We start from the raw sequence: 27,983 nt of genomic DNA on the forward strand, positions 1-27,983 counted from the left end.
TGGACATTATCACATGATTTATTTCATATAGAATCTAATTAGTGCAAACAATACAGTGCATACAATTTATTACATACTGAGACAAGGATATCCCTACCAGCCAAACCCTCCCGAACTCAGACTACGCTATGCCAATTGTGCATCGCCCCACAGACCTCCCAGTTGCGGCCGGCTGCGACAGAGCCTGGGCGCGAACCCAGAGACTCTGGTTGCGCAGCTAGCACTGTGATGCAGTGCCCTAGACCACTGCGCCACCCGGGAGGACTCCATCGGTAGAGTTGAAATTGCGATGGAAACTCATTTGACTTGTGTTTTTTATTTGGTACATGGGAACTTAACCACAAAAGTAATTTTCATGTGCACTATGTAATCACGCACATACTTTTTTATCCGCAACTAGTCTGTTTGACGGAAACACACATCTGGTGGTAAACCTAGTTTATGTTATGTTTTATTGCTATGTTAGATCATGAACTGGCCTGTATTATAGTATGAAGAGCTGGTCCCGTGAAGGTAGAGTTGGTAGAGCATGGCGCTTGCAACGGGTTCAATTCCCACGGGGCACCAGTATGAAACTGTATGCACTCACTACTGTAAGTCGCTCTGTGCGTTGAGACTGGTGCTTTGCGGGTAATATTAATGAAGCTGCCAGTTGAGGACTTGTGAGGCTTCTGTTTCTCAAACTAGACACTCTAATGTACTTGTCCTCTTGCTTAGTTGTGCACCAGGGCCTCCCACACCTCTTTTTATTCTGGTTAGAGACAGTTTGTGCTGTTCTGGGAAGGGAGTAGTACACACATTGTACGAGATCTTCAGTTTCTTGGCAATTCCTCGCATGGAATAGCCTTCATTTCTCAGAACAAGAATAGACTGACGAGTTTCAGAAGGAAGGTCTTTGTTTCTGGCCATTTTGAGCCTGTAATAAAACCCACAAATTGGATTAGCTAACACAACGTGCCATTGGAACACAGGACTGATGGTTCCTGATAATGGGCCTCTGTATGCCTACGTAGATATTCCATAAAAAAAATCTGCCATTTCCAGCTTCAATAGTCATTTACAACATTAACAATGTCTACACTGTATTTCTGATCAATTTGATGTTATTTTAATGGACATAAATGTGCTTTTCTTTCAAAAACAAGAACATTTCTAAGTAACCCCAAACTTTTGAATGGTAGTGTATGTATCCCATAAAGTGCCTTATTATTGTTCCCAACGGGCACAGACATCAATTAGTCTATTCCACTTTGGTTCAACAGAATTTCATTAAAATTACGTGTAAACAACATTGATTCAACCGGTATGTGCCCAGTGGGTTGAATCTAAAACAAAAATCCAGAAAATCACATTGTATGATTTTTAAGTAATAAAATTGCATTTATTTTTGTTTTAGATTCCGTCTCTCACAGTTGAAGTGTACCTATGATAAAAATTACAGACCTCTACATGCTTTGTAAGTAGGAAAACCTGCAAAATCGGCAGTGTATCAAATACTTGTTCTCCCCACTGTATATTTCTATGTTAATGTCAGTTAGTTGGAGTTTGTGCACTTAAAGAATGATCCTCCTAGATACAGTAGGACAGTGGTAGCAGTCTCTTAATTCAGTGACTACACACAGCAGCATGGGTTAGTAGATGGTATATTCCCTGTTTCCTGTCCTCTGCCTCATCCTCCACCTCTCTGCTCCATTACTGCACCCCCACCAGCTCTGTGATGGGTGGGGCGAAAACCATGAGCTCCTGGTACTTGTGAAAGAAGAGCTGCAGACGGGAGAGGTAGCTATCCTCCTGGTATGGGAGCTCCTTCTCCTTCAGATACTGGGACACGATGGGCTTTACCTGAGAGGAGAGGAGGTAGGAAAGGAAAAGGGTTCATATTAATCAACAACATTTATTTTATAAAGCCATTTTCTACATCAACAGTTCTCACAAAGATCCACATAATTTAGAGGTGAAAGTGAATGTAATTTTCTTGAAAGAAGCTTCTGTAACCAGGTTTCCATCCAACCTTTTAATGCAAGTAAAGTATATGCCAGATAAACTTTACGAATGTTGACAAAACAAAATACTTTAGACAAGGTGGGATCTTTTTGTTTCGGTAAAATGAATTGTGCGAGAAATGTCAGTGGAAATGCTTTTATGCTCAAATATTGATGTAATAACCATAATATTGAAGTAAACTTGGAGTCACGCAATGACATGTTGTGTGGTCCTCACACTACAACTCATAGGGAAAGCATACAGTTTATTAGGCTACAGATTAAATAAGTTATGATGAACTTCACAGGGTGGTGAAAGTGCAAAGTGACGTGCTTGATGCTCCATTCCAATAAATATCAAAGGTCTTATTCTGGTGACGTGATCATGGATTTGATTTATTAGGATCCCCATTAGCCGACGCTAATTGCGACAGCTAGTCTTACTGGGGTCCGATACATAACGATAAAGACAATATAGACAAAGAAACTTTACATTTTACTTACATTTACATGTAGTGCGTGTGTGTGTGAGAGAGTGTGTGTGGATCTATCAGTTACACGTACATCCAGTTGAAGTCAGAAGTTTACATACAACTTAGCCAAATACATTTAAACTCAGTTTTTCACAAATCCTGACATTTAATCCAAGTAAAAAATCCCTGTCTTAGGTCAGTTAGGATCACTACTTTATTTTAAGAATGTGAAATGTCAGAATAATAGTAGAGAGAATGATTTATTTCAGATTGTATTTCTTTCATCACATTCCCAGTGGGTCAGAAGTTTACATACACTTAATAGTATTTGATAGCATTGCCTTTAATTTGTTAACTTGGGTCAAACATTTTTATGTTTGACCCAAGTGAAACGATTTAAAGATAATGCTACCAAGTACTAATTGAGTACTTTTGATATCGCGGATGTTCAGTCCTTGGATCCAGAGTGGTTACATTTCTCCAGGCCCCTCCCTCAGCTTTTTACCAAAACAGAGTCATTGTGACCATTTGGTTGTTGTTTCATCTGTGGATTTGCCCTTTAAACAGCCGCATATTATCAAGATATCAAAGTGTCACCAACAAAAAGGTAAACAATAGGCCTATAGCAAATGCAGCGTATGGCATTCATTTTTCATATGTAAATAGCACTTTTCAGTAGTACTCAAATCATGCCATTCCATGAGCGCAGCATTTATTTTTCAACCTAAATCAATGAGCCCAATCAGGCCTCCATGACAACAAAATCATAAACATCAGAGTAGGGCTGGCTAATAAGCCCTTAGGCCATGCTCAGGTAAAACAATTAGGCTAACCTATACTTCCATATGTCCAAGTTCTACTCTTGAAGATCAATGAGTATAATATTTATTGGAATGATTGGAATTCTGATAGACTTTGGTTTTTAATGTAAAGATATCATTTAATCGTATTATTATATCAGTAGAAACCGATTGGTTAGAAGAAGCCTACATAACCAACCCATAAAGTAAAATATAACATCCATATATTACCAGCTTTGTAAACATTTATTTATCCTGCAATAGATGTCATTCAATTGGTAACATAAATTTTTGTCTTCATCTAATGCCTCTTATTAAGGTGAAAGTAATCTAAAAGTCACGGAATAATGTCTGTCCTAGCTCGCTCATTAATAATGTCTTAATCGAAATTACGGATTGCCTCTTATCCGCTCGTCGTCTACTTATGCCATAGTTTGTACATCTCAATTGTCAGTAGAAACCACATTTGTTTAAGCAAGTCAACCATATCATCTGTGTTTTTTTAAGGCAGTAAATGAGGATGAATGAACTGTTTCGCTGCCAGACAAGGCTCTGCTGATAGCCAGGTGTAAGAGTGGTAAGGTGTTGGGACTCTGCTGTTGGGATAGCTTTATGTAGGCCCTAACAGTTTGCGGGCACCGTTTGTCACCGTTAAAGTCCAATTCATGTATTTTTTCGTGTTGTGTTGTGTAGGGGCTTTGCTGGCATGCATCAAAATAAAAATAAATGAGTTTGCCCCACCAAGATTTACATGCCAAAATTGCCACTGTGCAGCACCCCCTGAAAAAGAAATATGTATATTTTTAATAATATATATTTTTTCACAAAAGTAGTGCACTGGGCCTTTAATAGTCCAATATTAGTAGACCTATATAGCCGTCTGCAACGGGGGAAAAAACATTTTCCAGCACCCCCACCCCAAACTACTTAACGCGGCTATGTCGCTGTCAGCTGGCTACTGTAGTAAAGTTCCAATCTAATGAAACATTTGTTACATAAAATAGACTTTTGGCCCATATACTGTGTTATCCTATGAAGTGGACGTTATGTTGCACACACACTCGTCTTTCACTCTCATTTTAGTAGATATATTTTGCCATAATTATCTGATCCCACGATGCAACGAGAATACAGTCAGAGGGAAGATGGACAATGTTGATTGGCAGGTGAAATTATGTCCAATGGGGTTGCAGTGGCAGGCGGGATTAGGTTAGCTCCTTTCCTCCTTGCTTGGCAGAGGTTTCATAGAAGGTACAATTGTGAACCCGCGACCCAAATGTTTCATATAAAATGTATATGCCATATCTCACAATCGATTGGACTTCCGGAATTTATTTAAAACAAAAATATAAATGCAACATGCAAAGTGTTAGTCCCATGTTTCATATGCTGAAATAAAAGATCCCCGACATTTTCCATACGTACAAAATGCTTATTTCTCTAAAAATTTGTTTACATCCCTGTTAGTGAGCATTTCATTTGTCAAGATAATCGATCCATCCACCTGACAGGTGCGGCATATCAAGAAGATGATTAAACAGCATGATCATTACACAGGTGCATCTTGTGCTGGGGACAATAAAAGGCCACTCTAAAATGTGCAGTTTTGTCACACAACACAATGCCACAGATGTCTCAAGTTTTGAGGGAGAGTGCAATTGGCATGCTGACTGCAGGAATGTGGGCAAGTGGTTTGCTGATGTCACTGTTGTGAACAGAGTGCCCCATTGTGGCGGTGGGGTTATGGTATGGCCAGGCATAAGTTACAGACAACAAACACAATTGAATTTTATCTATGGAAACTTAAATGCACAGAAATAACGTGACGAGATCCTGAGGCCCATTGTCATACCATTCATCCGCTGCCACCCCCTCATGTTTAAGCATGAAAATGCACGGCACCATGTCGCAAGGATCTGTACACAAATCCTGGAAGCTGACATGTCTGGTGAGCATGCCCTGCATACTCACCAGACATGTCACCCATTGAGCTTGTTTGGGATGCTCTGGATTGACATGTTTGACAGCGTGTTCCAGTTCCCACCAATATCCAGCAACTTCTTACAGCCATTGAAGAGGAGTGGGACAACATTCCACAGGCCACAACCAACACCCTGATAAACTGTATGTGAAGGAGATGTGTCGCACTGCATGAGGCAAATGCTGGTCACACCAGATACTGACTGTTTTTTTCTGATCCAGGTCCCTACTTTTTTTAAGGTATCTGTGACCAACAGATGCATATCTGTATTCCCAGCCATGTGAAATCCATAGACTAAGGCCTAATTAATTAATTTCAATTGGCTGATTTCCTTATGAACTGTAACTCAGTAAAATCTTAGAAAATCTTTGCATGTTGCATTTATGTTTTTTTGTTCAGTATAGTATTTCCGCTGTGACAGAACGTTTATATTTATGTCATATATTTGTGTTATTCCACAAAGTTCTATCTAGCACTGCAGTGAGTGGGGGATCGTATAACCCTGTGACGTAGCGCTCACTCTCGCTCTACCTCACTCTCCCTGTGAGAGAGGTGCGCACTTTGACAGACAGTCCAACAATGAGTCAGAGAAGTTTAGGAACACAGACACATTTTCAATAGTGTGCATCTGCAGCCCGCAATTCGGGGCGTTCCTGCATGTGGGCCTTCCTTCATCTGCAAGAACGCCCCCCCCTCTCGCATCCCATTGGGTCCTTCATGAACAACCCCCCCCTCAAGCATCCCATTGGTTCCTGCATAAACAGTGCCCGACAGGCAGGGACGAAGGACACTGTCTACCGATGTACGGTTAGCTAGCTACCATTGTCTATCGGCGGCTAGCTACCGCTAGCTATCGGTGGCTGGCATCCACAATATTATACATTAACGTCACCTACTGTACTGGAGCGCCCCTCCCGCCTGTCCTAGCTTCCATACTGACCAATGGAAGTATAAAGTGGGGTTCTACATGCAGGAATGCCCCAAATTGCAGGCCGCAATTGCTCCCTTCTCCACATTTTTGAAATGTTCCATTATTCACCTTTAAGCTCACCCAAATTACAAAATTACAATGTAATAGTTCATAGACTACTTAAGTGTAAGGAAACCAATATGTTATTAGGGTGAACTATCTCTTTAAATGGATCAAAATAACCTAACCAGAATTTTTTTGCATGTCAACTCCTCATTGGTAAACATAAAGAAATTGTATATAATTATATAGATATTATGTATATATTAGTAATGTGCGTATCCAATTATAATTACTTGATCGATTGAAAACAAAATTTGCATTCAATTTTAATGCTAAATGCATCACCTCCAGTAACTGGAATTTGAACAATTACAACACAATTCCAGTTTTAAAATTCTAAAATAAAATTCCATTCCATTCCATGTTTTTATTTTCCCAAAAAATTCAGTCTAAATTCCAATTCAATTTCAATTCCATTCCAAGGATGGTTTCTTCTTCAATTCCAATTCAATAAATATTCAGACAGTCTAAATTCCATTTCCATTCCAAGGATGGTTCTTGTTCAATTCAAATGTACAATTTCAATCAAATGAAGACAGTCTAAATTCCAATTCCAAGGACGGTTCTTGTTCAATTCAAATGTACAATTTTAAATCAAATTAAGACAGTCTAAATTCTAATTAAATTCCAATAAAAAAAAAATGTAGATTGCTGCAATTTCAATTAAATTACAATAAAATGTTCCACTTCCTGCTTGAATTCTAGAATTAAATTTGGAATTAGAAATATAATTGGAATTAACCCCAACCCTGGTTGTCTGTATTGTACCTTAAGACACGTTGTATGTTGAGATACACATTGTCTGCATTGTACCTTGAGATACATGTTGTATTGTATTGAGGTGCACGTTGTCTGCATTGTACCTTGAGACACATGCTGTCGGAGAGGAAGGGGAACAGGTGGTGTTCCACGTGACAGTTGATGAGGGAGTGTCCGAAGATCCAGTCCAGCAGGGGGTTCCGAGGAAGGTTCAGAACCCCGTGGGTCATCTGGTAAATCCTCTTGGGCCGACAGGTCGGGGAGAACATAGGCAGGCCGATGTGCTGTACAGAACAGGAGAGAACGGTTTAATGGAAAGGTGTGTGGGTGTGTGTGTGAGCACCCACTGATTCAATGAACGGAAAGATACCCAGAGAGAAACTGTCGGGCATGATTTTGCTGCCCTGGACACATTTGCAATGTAGTAGAAGATGCAGAGTCTGGCATAATCTGTTTGCGGGAGGTCTACCCAAAGACAGATGTTATTCTATCTCTATGGACCCACCATTCAGTTAAATGCCTCTACAAGGGTCTTAACAGTACAGGGTCAAATTCACATGTGCATTAATACACACTTGTACATATGTGAAATAGGACAAAATACAAGCAGGCACCCACAGTGGGAGTACCGGGGAGGATGGAGACAAGACTGCTGCCATCAATAGTAACACAAATGGAGAAACAACATATTGGAGGAGATGTTTTTTCCTTCATAACTGGTGCTCCCTACTAGTCAACTAATACTAGCCAAAACATCAGTTACCCATTGATTATATACTTTGCTGAGGGTGCGTGTGTGTGCTTGCCTAAATCAATGTGTGCACATGCTTTCTCACTTGGAAGATGTTAACGTGTATGTAGGGCAGGGAGAACATAGCCCTGCAGAGCAGCATACAGAGGAGGGTGCTGTAAAGACACTGGAACCCAGAGACATGGATCAACAGCCAGTACTGAGCATATAACCCCAGGAACACCATCAGGACTGTCCTCAGGGCCTGGCCCATTGAGTGCTCTTTCAGCTGACCTATAACAGAGGGACACAGACAACTCAGTTAGATACAGTCACTGTCGGGGACAGACACAGTCAGTAACAACACACCACAGGAGGTTGGTGGCACCTTAATTGGGGAGGTCGAGCTTGTGGTAAAGACTGGAGCGGTATTGTGGAATGGTATCAAATACATTAAACCCATGGTCTCCAAATGTTTGATGCCATTCCATGTATTTAATTGTTTGTAATCCAATTGAAGACATTTGGGATAGGTAATTCCGAAGTGAAAAAAAATCTACTTGGTACAACATGAAAAAAAGGGTTGCATATACACTGTGTACAAAACATTAAGAACACCTGCTCTTTCCATGCCATAGACTGACCAGGTGAAATATATGATCCCTTATTAATGTCACCTGTTAAATACACTTCAATCAGTGTAGATTTTTGTATTTGTATTTTGTATTTATTATGGATCCCCATTAGCTACTGCCAAAGCAGCAGCTACTCTACCTGGGGTCAAGCAAAATTAAGTTTCTACAATTTTTAAAACATTACAATACATTCACAGATTTCACAACACACTGTGTGCCCTCAGGCCCCTCCTCCACCACATATCTACAGTGTGTGTGTGTGTGTGTGTGTGTGTGTGTGTGTGTGTGTGTGTGTGCGTGCGTGTGTGCGTGCGTGCGTGCGTGCGGGCGTGTGTGTCTGTGCCAATGTTTGTGTTGCTTCACAGTCCCCGCTGTTCCATAAGGTGTTTTTTAAATCTAATTTTACTGCTTGCGTCAGTTACTTGATGTGGAATAGAGCTCCATGTAGTCATGGCTCTATGCAGTACTGTGTGCCTCCCATAGTCTGTTCTGGACTTGGGGACTGCGAAGAGACCTCTTGTGGCATGTCTTGTGGGGTTTGCATGGGTGTCCAAGCTGTGTGCCAGTAGTTCAGACAGACAGCTCGGTGCATTCAACATGTCAATACCTCTCATAAATAAAAGTAGAAGAGGTCTCTTCTAAAATGGCGCCAAAAGAAATGGCAGCAGTTTTACGGGCGCCCAACCAAATGTGGGAGTTTTTTGCCTTATTTGTAACTTATTTTGTACATAATGTTTCATCAACCATATCTTACGGCAAAAAAAGAGCTTCTGGATACAGGACAGCAATCACTCACCTCGGATTAGACTAAGATTTTTTCTTCAACAAGCAGGACATTCTCCGAACACCCGACAAGGCCAACATCCCAGTTATTTGCAAGAGACACGGATACAGAGGACACAGAGCGGGAAGCCTCATCAGGACCCGCAGAAGGTGAATGGGAAAGCTGCTGTTACCGTCAATATTACTCGCCAACGTGCAATCATTGGACAATAAATTAGACAAGGTACGATCACGAATATCCAACCAACGGGACATCAAACTGTAATATCTTATGTTTCACAGAATAGTGGCTGAATGATGACATGGATATTCAGCTAGCGGGATATACCCTACACCGGCAAGATAGAACAGCACACTCCGGTAAGACGAGGGGGGGCGGTCTGTGCATATTTGTAAACAACAGCTGGTGCACGAAATCTAAGGAAGTCTCTAGATTTTGCTTGCCTGAGGTAGAGTATCTTGTGATAAATTGCAGACCACACTACTTGCCTAGAGAGTGTTCAGCTATACTTTTAGTGGCTGTTTATTTACCACCACAGACGGATGCTGGCCCTAAGACCGCAGTTAGTCAGCTGTATAAGGAAATGAAGGGCGAGGGAGAGCTTTGTACGGGTCTCTGTGTGGAGTACAGGTGATCTAGAATGTTTTTCCTTCTGGTTGCACATTTAACATGTTGATGGAAATTAGGTAGAACTGATTTAAGCAAACAGGAAACCACTCAGCCAGAGGCGGCGCTCCTAGTGGCCGGAGACTTTAATACAGGGAAACTTAAATCAGTTCTACCTAATTTCCATCAACATGTTAAATGTGCAACCAGAAGAAAAAAAATTCTAGATCACCTGTACTCCACACAGAGACCCGTACAAAGCTCTCCCTCGCCCTCCATTTAATAAATCCGACCACAATTCTATCCTCCTGATTCCTGCTTACAAACAAACATTAAAGCAGGAAGCACCAGTGACTATAAAAAAAATGGTCAGATGAAGCAGATGCTAAACTACAGGACTGTTTTGCTATCACAGACTGGAACATGTTCCGGGATTCTTCCGATGACACTGAGGAGTACACCACATCAGTCACCGGCTTTATCAATAAGTGCATCGAGGACGTCGTCCCCACATTGACATACCCGAACCAGAAGCCATGGATTAAAGGCAACATTCGCACTGAGCTAAAGGGTAGAGCTGCCGCTTTCAAGGTGCGGGATTCTAACCCGGAAGCTTATAAAATATCCTGCTATGCCCTGCGACGAACCATCAAACAGGCAAAGGGTCAATTCAGGGCTAAGATTGAATCGTACTACACCGGCTCCGACGCTCGTCTTATGTGGCAGGGCTTGCAAACTATCACAGACTACAAAGGGAAGCACAGCCGCGAGCTGCCCAGTGACACGAGCCTACCAGACGAGCTAAATCACTTCTATGCTCACTTCGAGGCAAGCAAAACTGAGGCATTCATGAGAGTATCAGCTGTTCCGGACGACTGTGTGATCACGCTCTCCGTAGCCGAAGTGAGTAAGACCTTTAAACAGGTCAACATTCACAAGGCTGCGGGGCCAGACGGATTACCAGGGCATGTGCTCTGGGCATGTGCTGACTAACTGGCAGGTGTCTTCACTGACATTTTCAACATGTCCCTGATTGAGTCTGTAATACCAACATGTTTCAAGCAGACCACCATAGTCCCTGTGCCCAAGAACACGAAGGCAACCTGTCTAAATGAATACAAACCCGTAGCACTCACATCTGTAGCCATGAAGTGCTTTGAAAGGCTGGTAATGGCTCACATCAACACCATTATTCCAGAAACCCTAGACCCACTCCAATTTGCATACCGCCCAAACAGATCCACAGATGATGCAATCTGCAATTGCACTCCACACTGCCTTTTCCCACCTGGACAAAATAAACACCTATGTGAGAATGCTATTCATTGACTACAGCTCAGCGTTCAACACCATAGTACCCTCAAAGCTCAAATCAAATCAAATTTTATTGGTCACATTCACATGGTTAGCAGATGTTAATGCGAGTGTAGTGAAATGCTTGTGCTTCTTGTTCCGACCATGCAATAATATCTAACAAGTAATCTAACAATTTCACAACAACTACCTTATACACACAAGTGTAAAGGAATGAATAAGAATATGTACATATAAATATATGGATGAGCGATGGCCGGACGGCATAGGCAAGATGCAGTAGATGGTATAGAGTACAGTATATACATATGAGATGAGTAATGTAGGGTATGGAAACATTATATAAAGTGGCATTGTTTAAAGTGACTAGTGATACATTTATTAAATCCAATTTTTTATTATTAAAGTGGTTAGAGATTTGAGTCAGTATGTTGGCAGAAGCCACTCAATGTTAGTGATAGCTGTTAACAGTCTGATGGCCTTGAGATAGAAGCTGTTTTTCAGTCTCTCGGTCCCAGCTTTGATGTACCTGTACTGACCTCGCCTTCTGGATGATATGCTCAGTCCCCTCCTGTACTCCCTGTTCACCCACGACTGCATGGCCAGGCACGACTCCAACACAATCATTAAGTTTGCAGACGACACAACAGTGGTAGGCCTGATCACCGACAACGACGAGTCAGCCTATAGGGAGGAGGTCAGAGACCTGGCCGGGTTGGGCCAGAATAACAACCTATCCCTCAACATAACCAAGACTAAGGAGATGATTGTGCACTTCAGGAAAAGGATGACCGAGCATGCCCCCATTCTCATCAACGGGGCTGTAATGGAGCAGGTTGAGAGCTTCAAGTTCCTTGGTGTCCACATCACCAACAAACTAGAATGGTCCCAACACACCAAGACAGTCATGAAGAGGGAACGACAAAGCCTATTCTCCCTCAGGAAACTAAAAAGATTTGGCATGGATCCTTAGATCCTCAAAAGGTTCTACAGCTGCAACATTGAGAGCATCCTGAATGGTTGCATCACTGCCTGGTGCGGCAATTGCTCGGACTCCGACCATAAGGCACTACAGAGGGTAGTGCGTACAGCCCAGTACATCACTGGGGCTAAGCTGCCTGCCATCCAGGACCTCTACACCAGACGGTGTCAGAGGAAGGCCCTAAAAATTGTCAAAGACCCCACCCCAGTCATAGACTCTTCTCTCTACTACCGCATGGCAAATGGTACCGGAGTGCCAAGTCTAGGACAAAAAGGCTTCTCAACAGTTTTTTACCCCCAAGCCATAAGACTCTTGAACAGGTAATCAAATGGCTCCCCGGACAATTTGCATTGCAATTTGCAAATTTTACCAAGAAAAAAGCATACAATTATTTATTTAATCTCTGAATGTATCACATCGGAGAAAGCAAAACAGCACCCCTTTGTCTCTGAATGTGTAGGCCATCTATCTGATGCAGTCTGGTCATAAAGAGTATGACATTTTTGCCTCATAGGTAATGAATGCAAGGAAAGCCAGCGAGCATTTGGCCTCCCTTGAAATACATTTTTTAAATAAAATAATAGCCAATCTGCATTGAGCTAAACTGAGTGAGCTAGCTAGCTACCAGAGGACTTCCAGGGAAGCTTTCAGGGAAGCTTCAGAGAAATATGTCATCGATAGAAACATCTTGTTGCTTTGTTGTCCTCTGGTAGCTAGCTAGCTAAAATTGGCCCTATCCTAAATTAACCACAGATGGAGGTAGGGATTTGGACTTGTGGTTTTACTTACATTTGAAGTCAGAAGTTTACATACACTTTGGTTGGAGTCAATAAAACTCGTTTTTCAACCACTCCACACATTTCTTGTTAACAAACTATAGTTTTGGCAAGTCGGTTAGGACATCTACTTTGTGCATGACACAAGTCATTTTTCCAACAATTGTTTACAGACAAATTATTTCACTTATAATTCACTGTATCACAATTCCAGTGAGTCAGAAGTTTACATATACTAAGTTGACTGTGCCTTTAAACAGCTTGGAAAATTCCAGAAAATGATGTCATGGCTTTGGAAGCTTCTGGTAGGCTAATTGACATCATTTGAGTCAATTGGAGGTGTACCTGTGGATGTATTTCAAGGCCTACCTTCAAACTCAGTGCCTCTTTGCTTGACGTCATGTGAAAATCAAAAGAAATCAGCCAAGACCTCAGAAAAAAATTATAGACCTCCACAAGTCTGATTCATCCTTGGGAGCAATTTCCAAATGCCTGAAGGTACCAAGTTCATCTGTACAAACAATAGTACGCAAGTATAAACACCATGGGACCATGCAGCCGTCATACCGCTCAGGAAGGAGACGTGTTCTGTTACCTAGAGATAAACGTACTTTGGTGCGAAAAGTGCAAATCAATCCCAGAACAACAGCAAAGGACCTTGTGAAGATGCTGGAGGAAACAGGTACAAAAGTATCTATATCCACAGTAAAAGGAGTCCTATGTCGACATAACCTGTTAGGCCGCTCAGCCAGTAAGAAGCCACTGCTCCAAAACCGCCATAAAAAGCCTGACTACGGTTTGCACATGGGGACAAAGATCATCGTTTTTGGAGAAATGTCCTCTGGTCTGATGAAATAAAAAATAGACCTGTTTGGCCATAATGACCATCGTTATGTTTGGAGGAAAAAGGGGGAGGCTTGCAAGCCGAAGAACACCATCCCAACCATGAAGCACGGGGGTGGCAGCATCATGTTGTGGGGGTGCTTTGCTGCAGGAGGGACTGGTGCACTTTACAAAATAGATGGCATCATGAGGGAGGAAGATTATGTGGATATATTGAAGCAACATCTCAAGACATCAGTCAGGAAGAGCTTGGTCGCAAATGGGTCTTCCAAATGGACAATGACCCCAATCATACTTCCAAAGTTGTGGCAAAATGGCTTAAGGACAACAAAGTCAAGTTATTGGAGTGGCCATCACAAAGCCCTGACCTCAATCCTATAGAAAATTGGTGGGCAAACTGAAAAAGCGTGTTCGAGCAAGGAGGCCTACAAACCTGTGTCACGTTCCTGACCTTATTTCCTTTGTTTAGTCTTGTTTAGTTGGTCAGGATGTGAGCTGGGTGGGCATTCTATGTTATGTGTTTCTATGTTTGGTTTAGGGTTGTCAACTAGCCTGATATGGTTCTCAATCAGGGGCAGGTGTTTTACGTTTCCTCTGATTAGGAACCATATTTAGGTAGGCTGTTCTCACTGTTTGTTTGTGGGTGATTGTTCCTGTTCGTTGCGTTCGATGTCTCTATGTTCACATGTTCAGGCCTGTAGCGTCGTTAGTTTCATTTTCTGTTTATTGTTTTGTTCGTCTTGTTAAGTATTCCAATAAATATGGAAATGTACCACGCTGCAATTTGGTCCTCCTCTCTTCCACCTAACGACGAGCGTTACAACCTGACTCAGGTACACCAGCTCTGTCAGGAGGAATGGGCCAAAATTCACCCAACTTATTGTGGGAAGGTTGTGGAAGGCTACCAGAAACATTTCACCCAAGTTAAACAATGTAAAGGCAATGCTACCAAATACTAATTGAGTGTATGTAAACCTCCGACCCACTGGGAATGTGATGAAAGAAATAAAATCTGAAAGAAATCATTTTCTCTACTATTATTCTGACATTTCACATTCTTAAAATAAAGTGGTGATCCTAACTGACCTAAGACAGGGAATTTTTACAGGGATTAAATGTCAGGAATTGTGAAAAACTGAGTTTAAATGTCTTTGGCTAAGGTGTATGTAAACTTCCGACTTCAACTGTAATTCTCCGTACTGGCCAATGATTATAATGGCGATTCTGATCCAACCATAAAATACATTGTGCCCCTGGACTGAGAGGATGGAAGTTCAATATGTAGCAAGATGTAGAAGGCTAATGTTAATAACTAGCTAACATTTCCCATGAAAGGAAATTAGGCTAGTGACCAAGCATTTTAGCAAGGTAGCCTAGGACAACAAAAAATAAAAGTCATAGTCTGTTTTTTCAACATGAAATAGAGGAGGATGGCATTGGCGTTTCTCTACAAGTAGGGTGAGTCAAAATGTTTTTTCTACTTGCACAAATGCACACACACACAAATCTGAACCATGGACAGCATATTTACTGTAGCTTACGTTGATTTGACTAAATCATTTTGGTATCATTTAGTTGTCGCTGTATCAGAGCATAGGTAATTTGATGATTTTGGAATGTGGAAGTTGAAATGGTGCTGGAATAGTGGAGGCAGATCCTGCTTTCTTTGCAACTTGCAGTAACTCTCCATGGTTGTTTATTAGTCTGAAAATGTTGGAAACATGAACTTTCTTGACCATGCTGTAGGTCATGTAACTGTTTCTTACATGCAATATGCTTTGTGGACTTCACCGAACAGAGGTTGCTCTCCGGTTTTGTGATGAAACAAATGTGTAGTTAAATGTGTTCTGCCACTGTGTCTTCTTATTGTCTGGGCCTTAGGCATATGCTACGGTTGCAATTCATATGAACTAACAGGTTGTAGAGCAAACAACGCAATTATCACAACACATGTTTTTTTCTGCCTTGGCTTCCCCAGTGATTTTACCCACACACCGCTACTGGTTCTGTGTGGTGCATATTTTGGATTTATCAAACAAATTGTATGTGTAGACAGCTTGACAGAAATGGCAGCAGATGGTGAATGTTTAGCTTTTGTTGCACACATATGCAGATAAGGCTGCATACCATTTTGCACAATGATCTTGTAGGTGTGATCGAGGCGTTAGCGATTTCGATGTAGGCCTCGGAACTCCAGTATAAAACGTAACATCACTACTTATGGAAGATTCTGGAGCGGCGCCTGAGACAGCGTTTTCCAACACCATCAACAAAACACCAAATTATGGAATTTCTATGTGGAAGAATAGTGCTGCATCCCTCCAATAAAGTTTCAGACTCTTGTAGAATCTACAGTATGCTAAGGCATATAGGGTATTGTTTGTAGATTTGTCATTATAGGGTATTGTTTGTAGATTGATGAGATAAAAAAAAACAATGTAATCAATTTTAGAACAAGGCTGTAACCTGAAAAGAAATTGGAAAACGTCAAGAGGTCTGAATACTTTCTGAAAGCACTGTATCAACATGTTCATGTTTCAAAACAACAGCAACATAACAGAGACAGAGCATTATATGTCTTAGATAGTGAACAGGTAGACACCTGGAAAAACATACACTCAGACCCTGGCTGTGCCTCACCTAGTGCCACCAGAGGAGTGATAACAGGTACAGCCAGGGGGGCAATGAACAGGTATACACCCCGGGGCAGGTAGGGTATCTTCCAGGTGCTGGAGTCACCCAGGCCGATCACGTTGGTGTGGGCATGGTGCATCTTAATGTGGCCTGTTACACCTGCCCTCGCTGTGAACGACCCACACACCTGTACACAGGCAGACAGGCAGACAGGCAGACAGGCAGACAGACAGACAGACAGACAGACAGACAGACAGACAGACAGACAGACTTGTGATCAAGATGTGTGATGAAACAACACTAGAAAATGTTTATATTTTCATAGGGCACTATGGAAGAGAATGACACAGACATGAGGATCGATATCCAGACAAGCGTGTCATGAACATACATACTTGACACGTGAGTGACTGATAGCTGAATGACTAGCTTGAAAAAACAGGCCAAATTAAGGACAAAGTCCAGCAGTTATGTTATTACATTTTAGTAGACACTCTTATCCAGAGCGATTTACAGGGGCAATTAGAGTTAAGTGCCTAGCTCAAGGGCATATTGACAGATTTTTCACATGGTTGTCAAGGGGAATCAATCCAGCGACCATTTTGTTTCTGGCCCAGCGCTCCTAAACACTAGGCTACCTGCCGTCCTCATCTGTAATATAATGTCTGGTGAGAGGATAAAATGTAGGGTCAATGAACAAAAGTAACCCAAATTCAAGAGACATTAACAATCCAGCTTGATTTAGCCACTGTGGCTGAATTCATTGATGTAACACTTTGGCTAACAGGAAGTTCACTCTCTCTCCGTCCCTCCCTCCCTTAACAATCCCCTCTCTCTCTCTCCCTCTCTCTCGTACCTCTATGAAAAACACAGCCCAGACATCGGCCCAGGTAGGGGACTCGCTCAGCGATCCGTGACTTGCCAGATGGGTCCCCTTGATGGTGATGACAGCATGGGACATGCCCATCAGCACCATGCCCAGGACAAACACCAGGGCCTGGGATGAACCAAGCAGCAGGAATGCTGGAGGAGAGAGGGAGAGCAGAGATAGCGTTAAGGAGAGAGGGAGATGGGGTTGAGGAGACAAGGAGATGAGGATAGGGGGAGATGGGGATGAGGAGAGAGGGGGAGATGGGGTTGAGGAGACAAGGAGATGAGGAGAGAGGGATGAGGGCAAGGCGAGGGAATAGGAGTCAAACAAAGGATAACAAGTTTACACGTTGTTCTAAATATCATAGAATGGGGCCACAGTGTCTCCTGACACATCCTGTCTCAGCCTCCAGTATTTATGCTGCAGTAGTTTATGTGTCGGGGGGCTAGGGTCAGTTTGTTATATCTGGAGTACTTCTCCTGTCTTATCCGGTGTCCTGTGTGAATTTAAGTATGCTCTCTCTAATTCTCTCTTTCTCTCTTTCTTTCTCTCTCTCGGAGGACCTGAGCCCTAGGACCATGCCTCAGGACTACCTGGTGTTGTGTCTTTACGATCATTAAATTGAAGACTTATAGTTTTTATCAAAGATTCTCTGTAATTAGTTATTACGCGATTAACTAAATAATAACGTAACTAATTAACTAGGAAGTTAGGGCACCAGGGAAAGTATTCAGATTACAAAGTTATAATTTCCCAATATAACCTTTCAGATATTTTCATATCTGATCGATAGTCTTCTGATTAATGATTTATTTATTTTACCTCACGTTAGTCTCATTCCAAACGTCGTAAATTGTTGGTTATCTGCACGAACCCAGTCTTCACTATGAGTCATCCATACATCAATTGTCTTAAATCATTTATTTATTACTAACTAAATAATTCACAGAAATGCATAAACAAACAAACAACCTTAAAATGGTTACATGAAATGATAGGAGGATATGCCCTAGTGGGCTAAACCGGCATGGCGGCTTGTTAGACAAAAGGGAATTGGGGGGGTCGACCAAGAAGTCACTACAGAGTTCATAATTATAAGAATTGACATGCTAATCCTTTACACATGAACGCTCACTCATTCGGGAACAATTGCAATCAATATATATATATATTTACGCTCAGTGTGTCGTCTTGATCGCTGGTGAAAAGTTAGTTTCTGTTGGAGAGTTTCGTCCGCTCTCTCCCTCTCTCTGTTGTGGTTATTGTGGATAGTTCAGAGTGACATTCGTTATAGAATGGATGTTTCGGCGGTTGTCGTTCTTCGAGTTCAATGATACCGAATTCCTAGCTGCAGACTAGTAATCAATATCAAAGACTTGTTCTTATTCTGTCGGTATAGTCTAAGAGTTTAACCTGTCTAGGATCAGCGTGGCGCTAGCGGCACCCCCCCCCCCCACTGAAAAACCAGTGCCGCGAAATTCAAAAAAAATATATTTTTAAAATATTTAACTTTCACACATTAAAGTCCAATACAGCTAATGAAAGACACAGATCTTGTGAATCCAGTCAACATTTCCGATTTTTAAAATGTTTTACAGGGAAGACACAATATGTAAAGATGTACATCTATTACCTAAAAACACATTAGCATAATCCACCATCTTTTATTTGTCCACCAACACCAGTAGCCATCACCAATTCGGCTAAACTAAGATATTTATAGCCCCTAACCAACAAAAAAACTCATTAGATGACAGTCTGATAACATATTTATGGTATGGGATAGGTTTTGTTAGAAAAAAGTGCATATTTCAGGTAGACTTCATAGTTTACAATTGCACCCACCATCACAAATGGACTAGAATAATTACAATGAGCAACGTGTTTACCTAACTACTAATCATCAAACATTTCGTAAAAATACACAGCATACACGAATCGAAAGACACAGATCCTGTGAATACAGACAATATTTCAGATTTTCTAAGTGTCTTACAGCGAAAACACAATAAATCGTTATATTAGCTTAGCACATAGCAATTAGCAGCCCAGCATTGATTCTAGCCAAAGTGAGCGATAAAAGTCAACATCGCCAAAAGATATTAATTTTTTCACTAACCTTCTCAGAATTCTTCCGATGACACTCCTGTAACATCACATTACAACATGCATATACAGTTTGATCGAAAATGTTTATATTTAGCCACCAAAATCATGGTTAGACAATGTGAAATGTAACTCAGCTGGTCAGAATTTGTCCTTGCGCCACTTAGACAGTGATCTACTCTTATACATAAATACTCATAAACGTGACTAAAAAATATAGGGTGGACAGGGATTGATAGACAATTTAATTCTTAATACAATTGCGTTATTACATTTTTTAATTTATCCTTACTTTTCAATACAGTTTGCGCCAAGCGAAGCTACGTCAAAAAACATGGCGTCCTAAGCCACTAAAATGTTTCGACAGAAACACGATTTATCATAATAAAAATGTCCTACCTTGAGCTGTTCTTCCATCAGTATCTTGGGCAAAGGATCCTTTCTTGGGAGAAATCGTCTTTTGGTGGAAAGCTGTCCTCTTGCCATGTGGAAATGTCAACTGCGTTCGGGATGAACTGAAAAGCGTGCCCAACTTTTCACATCGTTGCAAAAATAAATGTCCCAAAATCGCACTAAACGGATATAAATTGCTATAAAACGCTTTAAATTAACTACTTCATGATGTTTGTAACTCCTATAACGAGTGAAAAGATGACCGGAGAAATATAACAGGCTAAACTAACGCTTGGAACAGGAGAGGGTCGGTGTCTTCCACGCGCGTTACGCAGCAAGAAAAGACTTGCTAGCTAAAGGTTTTTTTCATTTGTAGGGCCTGTGAACGAGCAATCGACCCCGTTGGAATCGTCATCACGTAAAGGCATCCAGGGGAAGACGTAAGAAGTGTCCGTATAGTCATAGCAACGACAGTGCCCTTTTAACTGACTTCAGAAAAGTGGCCAACATTTCTCAAATCTGACTCCATGTCAGGGAAATTGCTGTAGAATGGGCTCTGTTCCACTTAGAGACAAAATTTCAACTCCTATAGAAACTATAGACTGTTTTCTATCCAATAATAATAATAATATGCATATTGTACGATCAAGGATTTTGTGGGAAGCCGTTTAAAAAATTAGCCACATTAGCATAAATAGTCTAAACAGCGCCCCCATCCCCAACAGGTTAACCACGTGGTATGGTTAAAAGATTCAGCAATGGTACACAACCTTCGTTCCCCTCCTAATGGAGAAAAACATGGTCTAGTGATAATTTCTCAGAGTTGGGTTTTTATTCGTAATTGCAGAAAGGGGCTGTCCCAGGATGTCTGACCCTAACTGGGCTCAGGGGCGGTCCTCGGATTTAGTTCAAATCAAAAGGGAATTGTATTTTTCTTCATTAAACAGTCCAAAATCATATTACACAATTATACAAACAGTATCATACTCACTCATTCATCTTATACAACAATTAGATGTAAACCTCATATCTGAGGCTATTATATAAACAGCGGTATGGTAATGTAGCCACACAGTCTCCCATGAGTTTCCCAAGTTGTGACAAACGGACCAGTTCCTAGCTGGAATCTTCACCAATCTTTTATACTTTTTCCGGAACATGAAATCTGTTCGTACCTCAAGTTCTGTGAGGTGGAAGAAATCCCTTTGTTCTCTATGAAAGTGTACCCTCTGCTATACTGCATGGCCAGGGTCTTCTACTCAGGAATTTACGACCTCTCTTTGACCACAGCAGCCTAGTTGTAGGAGGAAAGGGGGAGGCAGGGAGTGGCAGGGAGAGGGGGATGGGGCTTGCTATACCCAAACAGGCAACGTCATGACACTGGCATGATGACTCCTTGCTGTCCCCAGTCCACCTGGCCGTGCTGCTGCTCCAGTTTCAACTGTTCTGCCTGCGGCTATGGAACCCTGACCTGTTCACCGGACGTGCTACCTGTCCCAGACCTGCTGTTTTCAACTCTCTAGAGACCGCAGGAGCGGTAGAGATACTCTTAATGATCGGCTATGAAAAGCCAACTGACATCTACTCCTGAGGTGCTGACTTGCTGCACCCTCGACAACTACTGTGATTATTATTATTTGACCATGCTGGTCATTTATGAACATTTGAACATCTTGGCCATGTTCTGTTATAATCTCCACCCGGCACAGCCGGAAGAGGACTGGCCACCCCTCATAGCCTGGTTCCTCTCTAGGTTTCTTCCTAGGTTTTGGCCTTGCTAGGGAGTTTTTCCTAGCCACCGTGCTTCTAAACCTGCATTGCTTGCTGTTTGGGGTTTTAGACTGGGTTTCTGTACAGCACTTTGAGATATCAGCTGATGTAAGAAGGGCTATATAAATACATTTGATTTGATTCTAAATGCAAATATTCCACAATATGGAGAGTAGCTTAGATCTGTAGAATACATATGGTAAGCATATATATGTTAGCATTAGCCTGGTCCCAGATCTGTTTGTGCGGTCTAGCCAACTCCTATGGTCATTGTCTTGCCAAACAATAGACAATGTTCCACTCTACTCTACACCTGCCATTTGAAACACATTCTAGAACAGGTTCCTTGAACATTCTGTTCTGCAGTCAAGCATGTGGTTGTTCCTGATCTTTCTCCTGTGGTGGACCTTGCTTGGCCAGATGACTGACATCTGCAACTTTTCAGGGAAGTTAGGAAGCAATACACACAGGTAGTTAGGAAAGCAAAGGCTAGCTTTTTCACAGAGAAATTTGCATCCTGTAGCACAAACTCCCAAAAGTTCTGGGACACTGTAAAGTCCATGGAGAATAAGAACACCTCCTCCCAGCTGCCCACTGACTGAGGCTAGGAAACACTGTCACCACCGATAAATCCATGATAATTGAGCATTTTTCTACGGCTGGCCTTGCTTTCCACCTGGCTACCCCTACCCCGGTCAACAGCCCTGCACCCCCCTCAGAAACTTGCCCAAGCCTCCCCCATTTCTCCTTCACCCAAATCCAGATAGCTGATGTTCTGAAAGAACTGCAAAATCTGGACCCCTACAAATCAGCTGGGCTAGACAATCTGGACCCTCTCTTTCTAAAATTATCCTCTGAAATTGTTGCAACCCCATATTACTACTCTTACTAGCCTGTTCAAACTCTCTTTCGTATCGTCTGAGATCCCCAAAGATTGGAAAGCTGCCCCGGTCATCCTCCTCTTAAAGGGGGAGACACTCTAGACCCAAACTGCTACAGTCCTATATCTATCCTACCCTGCCTTTCTAAGGTCTTCGAAAGCCAAGTTAACAAACAGATCACCGACCATTTCGAATCCCACCGTACCTTCTCCGCTATGCAATCTGGTTTCAGAGCTGGTCATGGGTGCACCTCAGCCCCGCTCAAGGTCCTAAACGATATCATAACCGCCATCGACAAGAGACAATACTGTGAAGCTGTATTCATCGACCTAGTCAAGGCTTTCGACTCTGTCTATCACCACATTCTTATCGGCAGACTCAACAGCCTTGGTTTCTCAAATGACTGCCTCGCCTGGTTCACCAACTACTTCTCAGACAGAGTTCAGTGTGTCAAATCGGAGGGCCTGTTGTCCGGACCTCTGGCATTCTCTATGAGGGTGCCACAGGGTTCAATTCTCGGGCCGACTCTCTTCTCTGTATACATCAATGATGTCGCTCTTGCTGCTAGTGATTCTCTGATCCACCTCTATGCTGACGTCACCATTTTGTATACTTCTGGCCCTTCTTTGGACACTGTGTTAACTAATCTCCAGACGAGCTTCAATGCAATACAACTCTCCTTCTGTGGCCTCCAACTGCTCTTCAATGTGAGTAAAACTAAATGCATGCTCTTCAACCGGTCGCTGCCCACACCTGCCCGTCCGTCCAGTAAACTCTCCTTCCAGACTCACATTAAGCATCTCCAATCCAAAATTAAATCTAGAATCGGCTTCCTATTTCGCAACAAAGCATCCTTCACTCATGCTGAAAAACATACCCTCGTAAAACTGACTATCCTACTGATCCTCGACTTCGGCGATGTCATTTACAAAATAGCCTCCAACACTCTACTCAGCAAATTTGATGTAGTCTATCACAGTGCCATCCGTTTTGTCACCAAAGCCCCATACACCACCCACCACTGCAACCTGTATGCTCTCGTTGGCTGGCCCTCACTTCATATTCGTCGCCAAACCCATTGGCTCCAGGTCATCTATAAATCTTTGCTAGGTAAAGCACCGCCTTATCTCAGCTCACTGGTCACCATAGCAGCACCCACCTGTAGCACTCGCTCCAGCAGGTATATCTCACTGGTCACCCCCAAAGCCAAATTCTCCTTTGGCCACCTTCAGTTCTCTGCTGCCAATGATTGGAATGAACTGCAAAAATCACTGAAGCTGGAGACTCATATCTCCCTCTCTAACTTTAAGCACCAGCTGTCAGAGCAGCTCACAGACCACTGCACCAGTACATAGCCCACCTGTAAATAGCCCATCCAACTACCTCATCCCACATACTGTTATTTTTTTTATTTTTTTTGCTCCTTTGCATCCCAGTATCTTTACTTGCACACTCATCTTCTGCACATCTATCACTCCATTGTTTAATTGTTTATTTCGCCATTATGGCCTATTTATTGCCTTACCTCCCTTATCCTAACTCCTTTGCACACACTGTATATAGACCTTTCTATTGTATTATTGACTGCATGTTTGTTTATTCCATGTGTAACTCTGTGTTGTTGTTTGTGTCGCACTGTTTTGCTTTATCTTGGCCAGGTCGCAGTTGTAAATGAGAACTTGTTCTCAACTAGCCTACCTGGTTAAATAAAGGTGAAAAAAAATAAAAGTAAAAAAAAAGCAGCATACCACCCTGCATACCACTACTGGCTTGCTTCTGAAGCTAAGCAGGGTTGGTCCTGGTCAGGCCCTGGATGGGAGACCAGATGCTGCTGGAAGTGGTGTTGGAGGGCCAGTAGGAGGCACTCTTTCCTCTGGTCTAAAAAATATCCCAATGCCCCAGGGCAGTGATTGGGGACACTGCCCTGTGTAGGGTGCCGTCCTTCGGATGGGACGTTAAACAGGTGTCCTGACTCTCTGAGGTCATTAAAGATCCCATGGCACTTATCGTAAGAGTAGGGGTGTTAACCCCGGTGTCCTGGCTAAATTCCCAATCTGGCCCTCAAACCATCATGGTCACCTAATAATCCCCACTTTACAATTGGCTCATTCATCCCCCTCCTCTCCCCTGTAACTATTCCCCAGGTCGTTGCTGCAAATGAGAATGTGTTCTCAGTCAACTTACCTGGTAAAATAACGGTAAAAAATAAATAAATAATAAATAATGTTTTAGTACAGTGGTTTTCTCACTCCCCTTCCTGTGTTTGTATGTTAACACACGCCGGTCTAGGGAGGGGATGTTTTATGCAGCCAGGTCACCCGTGATATAAATCACTATTTGACGTCCATCCATGTCTGAGGACATAAGGAGAACATGGAAACTGGCCACTAGGGGCAACAGTGAGCACTGTCATCTTCAAGTAGGTTTCGGTTTCGCTAAGGAGTTGTGGACGATCTGCCAATCATTCCAAAGGTTGCAAGTTCAAATCCAGTGATATAAGGTTTCTATCCCAAATCTTTACTTACCTTAACCATTTTGGAGTTAATGTCTAACCTTAAGAATGTGTAGTTAATGCCAGAACCCAACCCTAACATAAAAAATGTGGAGTTAATGCCTAAACTTAACCTTAAACACTTTGAAATTTGACGTTTGGAACAAATTTGAAATTTGACCTTTGAGGAACATGGATGAACATCTAATACTGACGTGAGACTGTGAGAGCTGGTAGGTTTTATGGCTTTGTTCACAGTGTTGGATGACTTCCCTCCCTCCCCGGAACACAGTCAGGAAACAGTCTGTTATCTGGGAGCTCGCCCATGCCAGGCCGCCTCCCTACTGCGGTACCAAGGTGTGGGTTACAGCACTGAAAGGAGATGCTCAGATGAAAGAGGGTAATTTGATCGCTACTTGGGAGGTGTTGGGATGGGAGGGGGTACATGTTGTGAGGGAGGGGTGCAGGTTATCATCACAGTATAGGTTGCTCCTGCAAAGTTGGCATGCCAACATGAGAAAGAACTAGGACCAATATCTAAATAATGGACCTAGAAGACTCCAAAGTGACTTACACTAAAATGATACAACTATGTATTTGCAGGAGCGTCATGCATGCACTCTGGAATACATGACAAATGCATGCAACCTCAATGGGCTTCACCTGGACTATGCCTCTCTTGGAGCGGGGGATCTTTGGTTAGGTGATATTGCCAATCTATTCTGAAAACGGCAAAATCTGTCTGGCGCTAATGTTGCACCTTCCCCACCTCTTATTTCAAAGAGCATCATTGGGAGGCGATGAGTCACAAGGTCAGTAATACACCATGTTGACAGTAATAGACCCCCAGGGCAGTATTGGACTGTCCAGTGTTGACAGAGAATTAGTAGCACAGAGAAGAGTGCTACTAAAATGCTATGTGCCATTGTAAATAGCAGAAACAGAAATGTGGCCCTTTACTGGCTGATCTTTGTGTTTTGAGCTATGTATTTTCCTGGATGAATAAAGGTTCAATAAAAAATCTGAAATAGGTATTGGAGAGCATGTAAAGCAATTTTCTAATCATAAATATAACAGCATTTAGAATCTAAAGACTTTGATTTCCAAAGATAATCAAACAATGAACCTAGATGGGTGTGTTATCAAGCTGTAAAATTAAGCACAGCCTCTGGTGACATACCAGTCACACTGACCTAGAAAGAGGTCACAGACCCAGATAGGACAAGGGAGTATCAGACATCAAGCATGTGTGTGGTGTGTGTGCAGCCTTGTTGAAATCAGTATTTAATTGAGGCCATGTACTGGTCTACTTATACATTAGAACATGTTTATTTCTGCTCTGTCCCTGTCTCAACATCAAGTTCCAGGTTAGTGCTCAAGATCTAATATTGGCACAATGTATTAATAACATAATGTCCTGTGTATTTAGAACAAATCTGCATGTTACACAGTATGTGGTAAAACTATACAAACATATTCTTACCTTTTATAAAGACTTTAGCCTGACTAAATCAGACTGAATCCTGCTCTCATTATTGATCCCATCGTTCAATCTGGTTTAACCAGGCTAATACCCAGTGAGAAAAACTGGTTTAACCAGTGCGTCCTCTGAGCTACAGAGGACCACTATAAAGTGTGAGACAGGTGTATGTATTGTGGTGTGCAGGTAGATGTAGGTAGATGTAGGGAGGATGAACTGAATGTGGTAAACCTACAATATATAAACATGTAATAGCATACCATATGTTGGCCTTGATAAGGACTATAAGGTGTGTGAAACGTGTGTATGAAGTGTGTGAGACGGGTGTATGAAGTGTGTGAGACGGGTGTATGAAGTGTGTGAGACGGGTGTATGAAGTGTGTGAGATGAGTGTATGAAGTGTGTGAGATGAGTGTATGAAGTGTGTGAGATGGGTTTATGAAGTGTGTGAGATGGGTGTATGAAGTGTGTGAGATGAGTGTATGAAGTGTGTGAGATGGGTGTATGAAGTGTGTGAGATGAGTGTATGAAGTGTGTGCGGCGGGTTTATGAAGTGTATGATATGGGTGTATGAAGTGTGTGAGGCGGGTTTATGAAGTGTGTGATATGGGTGTATGAAGTGTGTAAGACGGGTGTATAGATTACCTGGGGGTAGCAGGAGAAAGGCGAGGGCCAGGATAGTGATGTCGATGCCTCTCCGCTCCCACCAGCTACTCTCCTTCACTGTCTTCTGAACCAGACGTGTCAGCTCCATCATCAGCGACTCTTTATCCGTCCCCTCCGTCCCCTCCGTCCCCTTTCCCCCTCCGTTCATCATTTCTCCATTTTTCTTCTCTTTCCCTGTGGACATGTCCTGTTTGGAGTTACCGGTGTTCCTTTGGAACAAGGCCTCTCTACCCTCCCACGGTTTAACATCTTTGTCTCTTCCTCCTCTCATGCTCTGTTCTTCCCTCCACTCCTCTGGTACATTCTGCATATCAGCTCCTTTTGTGCTTCCCTCCTGACCGACAACAAACTAAAGTAAAAGCGACTGCTCGGTGTGTCCAGCGGCTGTACGGACAGACTCATAGGCAGCGTCCAGACTCTGAGAAAATCAGCCTGCACATTGTACCCTGAACACAAAGGGTCCGGACTGATGTTAGCATGGCAGGGTGCAAAGTTTTATTGGCAGTTTTATCCAGTTGCTCAGCTGGAGAAGCAATTCTGCTGATCTGTCTCTCTCTCCTCAACGGAGCCTCTCATGCATACTGCATGTCCCTCCCCTGCTGTCCTTGTTTCGCCTCCCTTCTCCCATCGCTGTTGTAACCTTGGCAGAGGTCCTGGGAAAGGAGGAGTGGGGGAAAGGAGGATTGCGGGGAAAGGGGGGCTAAGGCAGGAGAGGATTAGCAGCCCCGGCTTAGTACTCACTGTGTCAGTTATTTCTTGTTGCTAGGGGAGTGATACACACTAAAGAAAGGGGGTAAGTTCAATAAGAAAGAAAGAAAGAAAGAAAGAAAGAAAGAAAGAAAGAAAGAAAGAAAGAAAGAAAGAAAGAAAGAAAAAAAGAAAGAAAGAAAGAAAGAAAAAGAGTAGACAAGTGTTTTAATGGGCTGTTGGCCAGAGTTTTGGGCGGGCCAGGTGCCATGTTGGCTGCAGTGCTCTTAATGAGGTAGGCAAAAT

The 27,983-nt window shown here is 42.4% G+C and overlaps 1 protein-coding gene across 1 annotated transcript; it reads right to left on the reverse strand.

Annotated features, from left to right (window-relative positions):
* On the reverse strand, window positions 1–27,613 carry LOC129861124 (fatty acid desaturase 6-like). The gene is made up of 6 exons (XM_055932276.1): window positions 26,970–27,613; window positions 17,189–17,355; window positions 16,339–16,519; window positions 7,865–8,052; window positions 7,133–7,312; window positions 1–1,842 (listed from the first exon to the last, which is right to left on the reverse strand). Exons 1-6 carry the CDS (start codon window positions 27,298–27,300, stop codon window positions 1,693–1,695), a joined length of 1,197 nt encoding a protein of 398 aa, XP_055788251.1. The 5' UTR covers window positions 27,301–27,613; the 3' UTR covers window positions 1–1,692.
* Between the last annotated feature and the right edge of the window lie 370 nt (window positions 27,614–27,983).

This window comes from Salvelinus fontinalis, chromosome 1 (assembly GCF_029448725.1).
Source record: "Salvelinus fontinalis isolate EN_2023a chromosome 1, ASM2944872v1, whole genome shotgun sequence".
In the NCBI taxonomy this organism is placed as follows: domain Eukaryota; kingdom Metazoa; phylum Chordata; class Actinopteri; order Salmoniformes; family Salmonidae; genus Salvelinus; species Salvelinus fontinalis.

Coding starts and splice junctions, on each gene's coding strand:
- LOC129861124 (XM_055932276.1), bottom strand. CDS start 27,300: ATGCAGAATGTACCAGAGGAGTGGAGGGAAGAACAGAGCATGAGAGGA. Junction 17,356..26,969: donor CTTTCTCCTGCTACCCCCAG/GTAATCTATACA, acceptor TCTCTCCTCCAG/CATTCCTGCTGCTTGGTTCA. Junction 1,843..7,132: donor CCGACAGCATGTGTCTCAAG/GTACAATGCAGA, acceptor CTCTCCTCTCAG/GTAAAGCCCATCGTGTCCCA.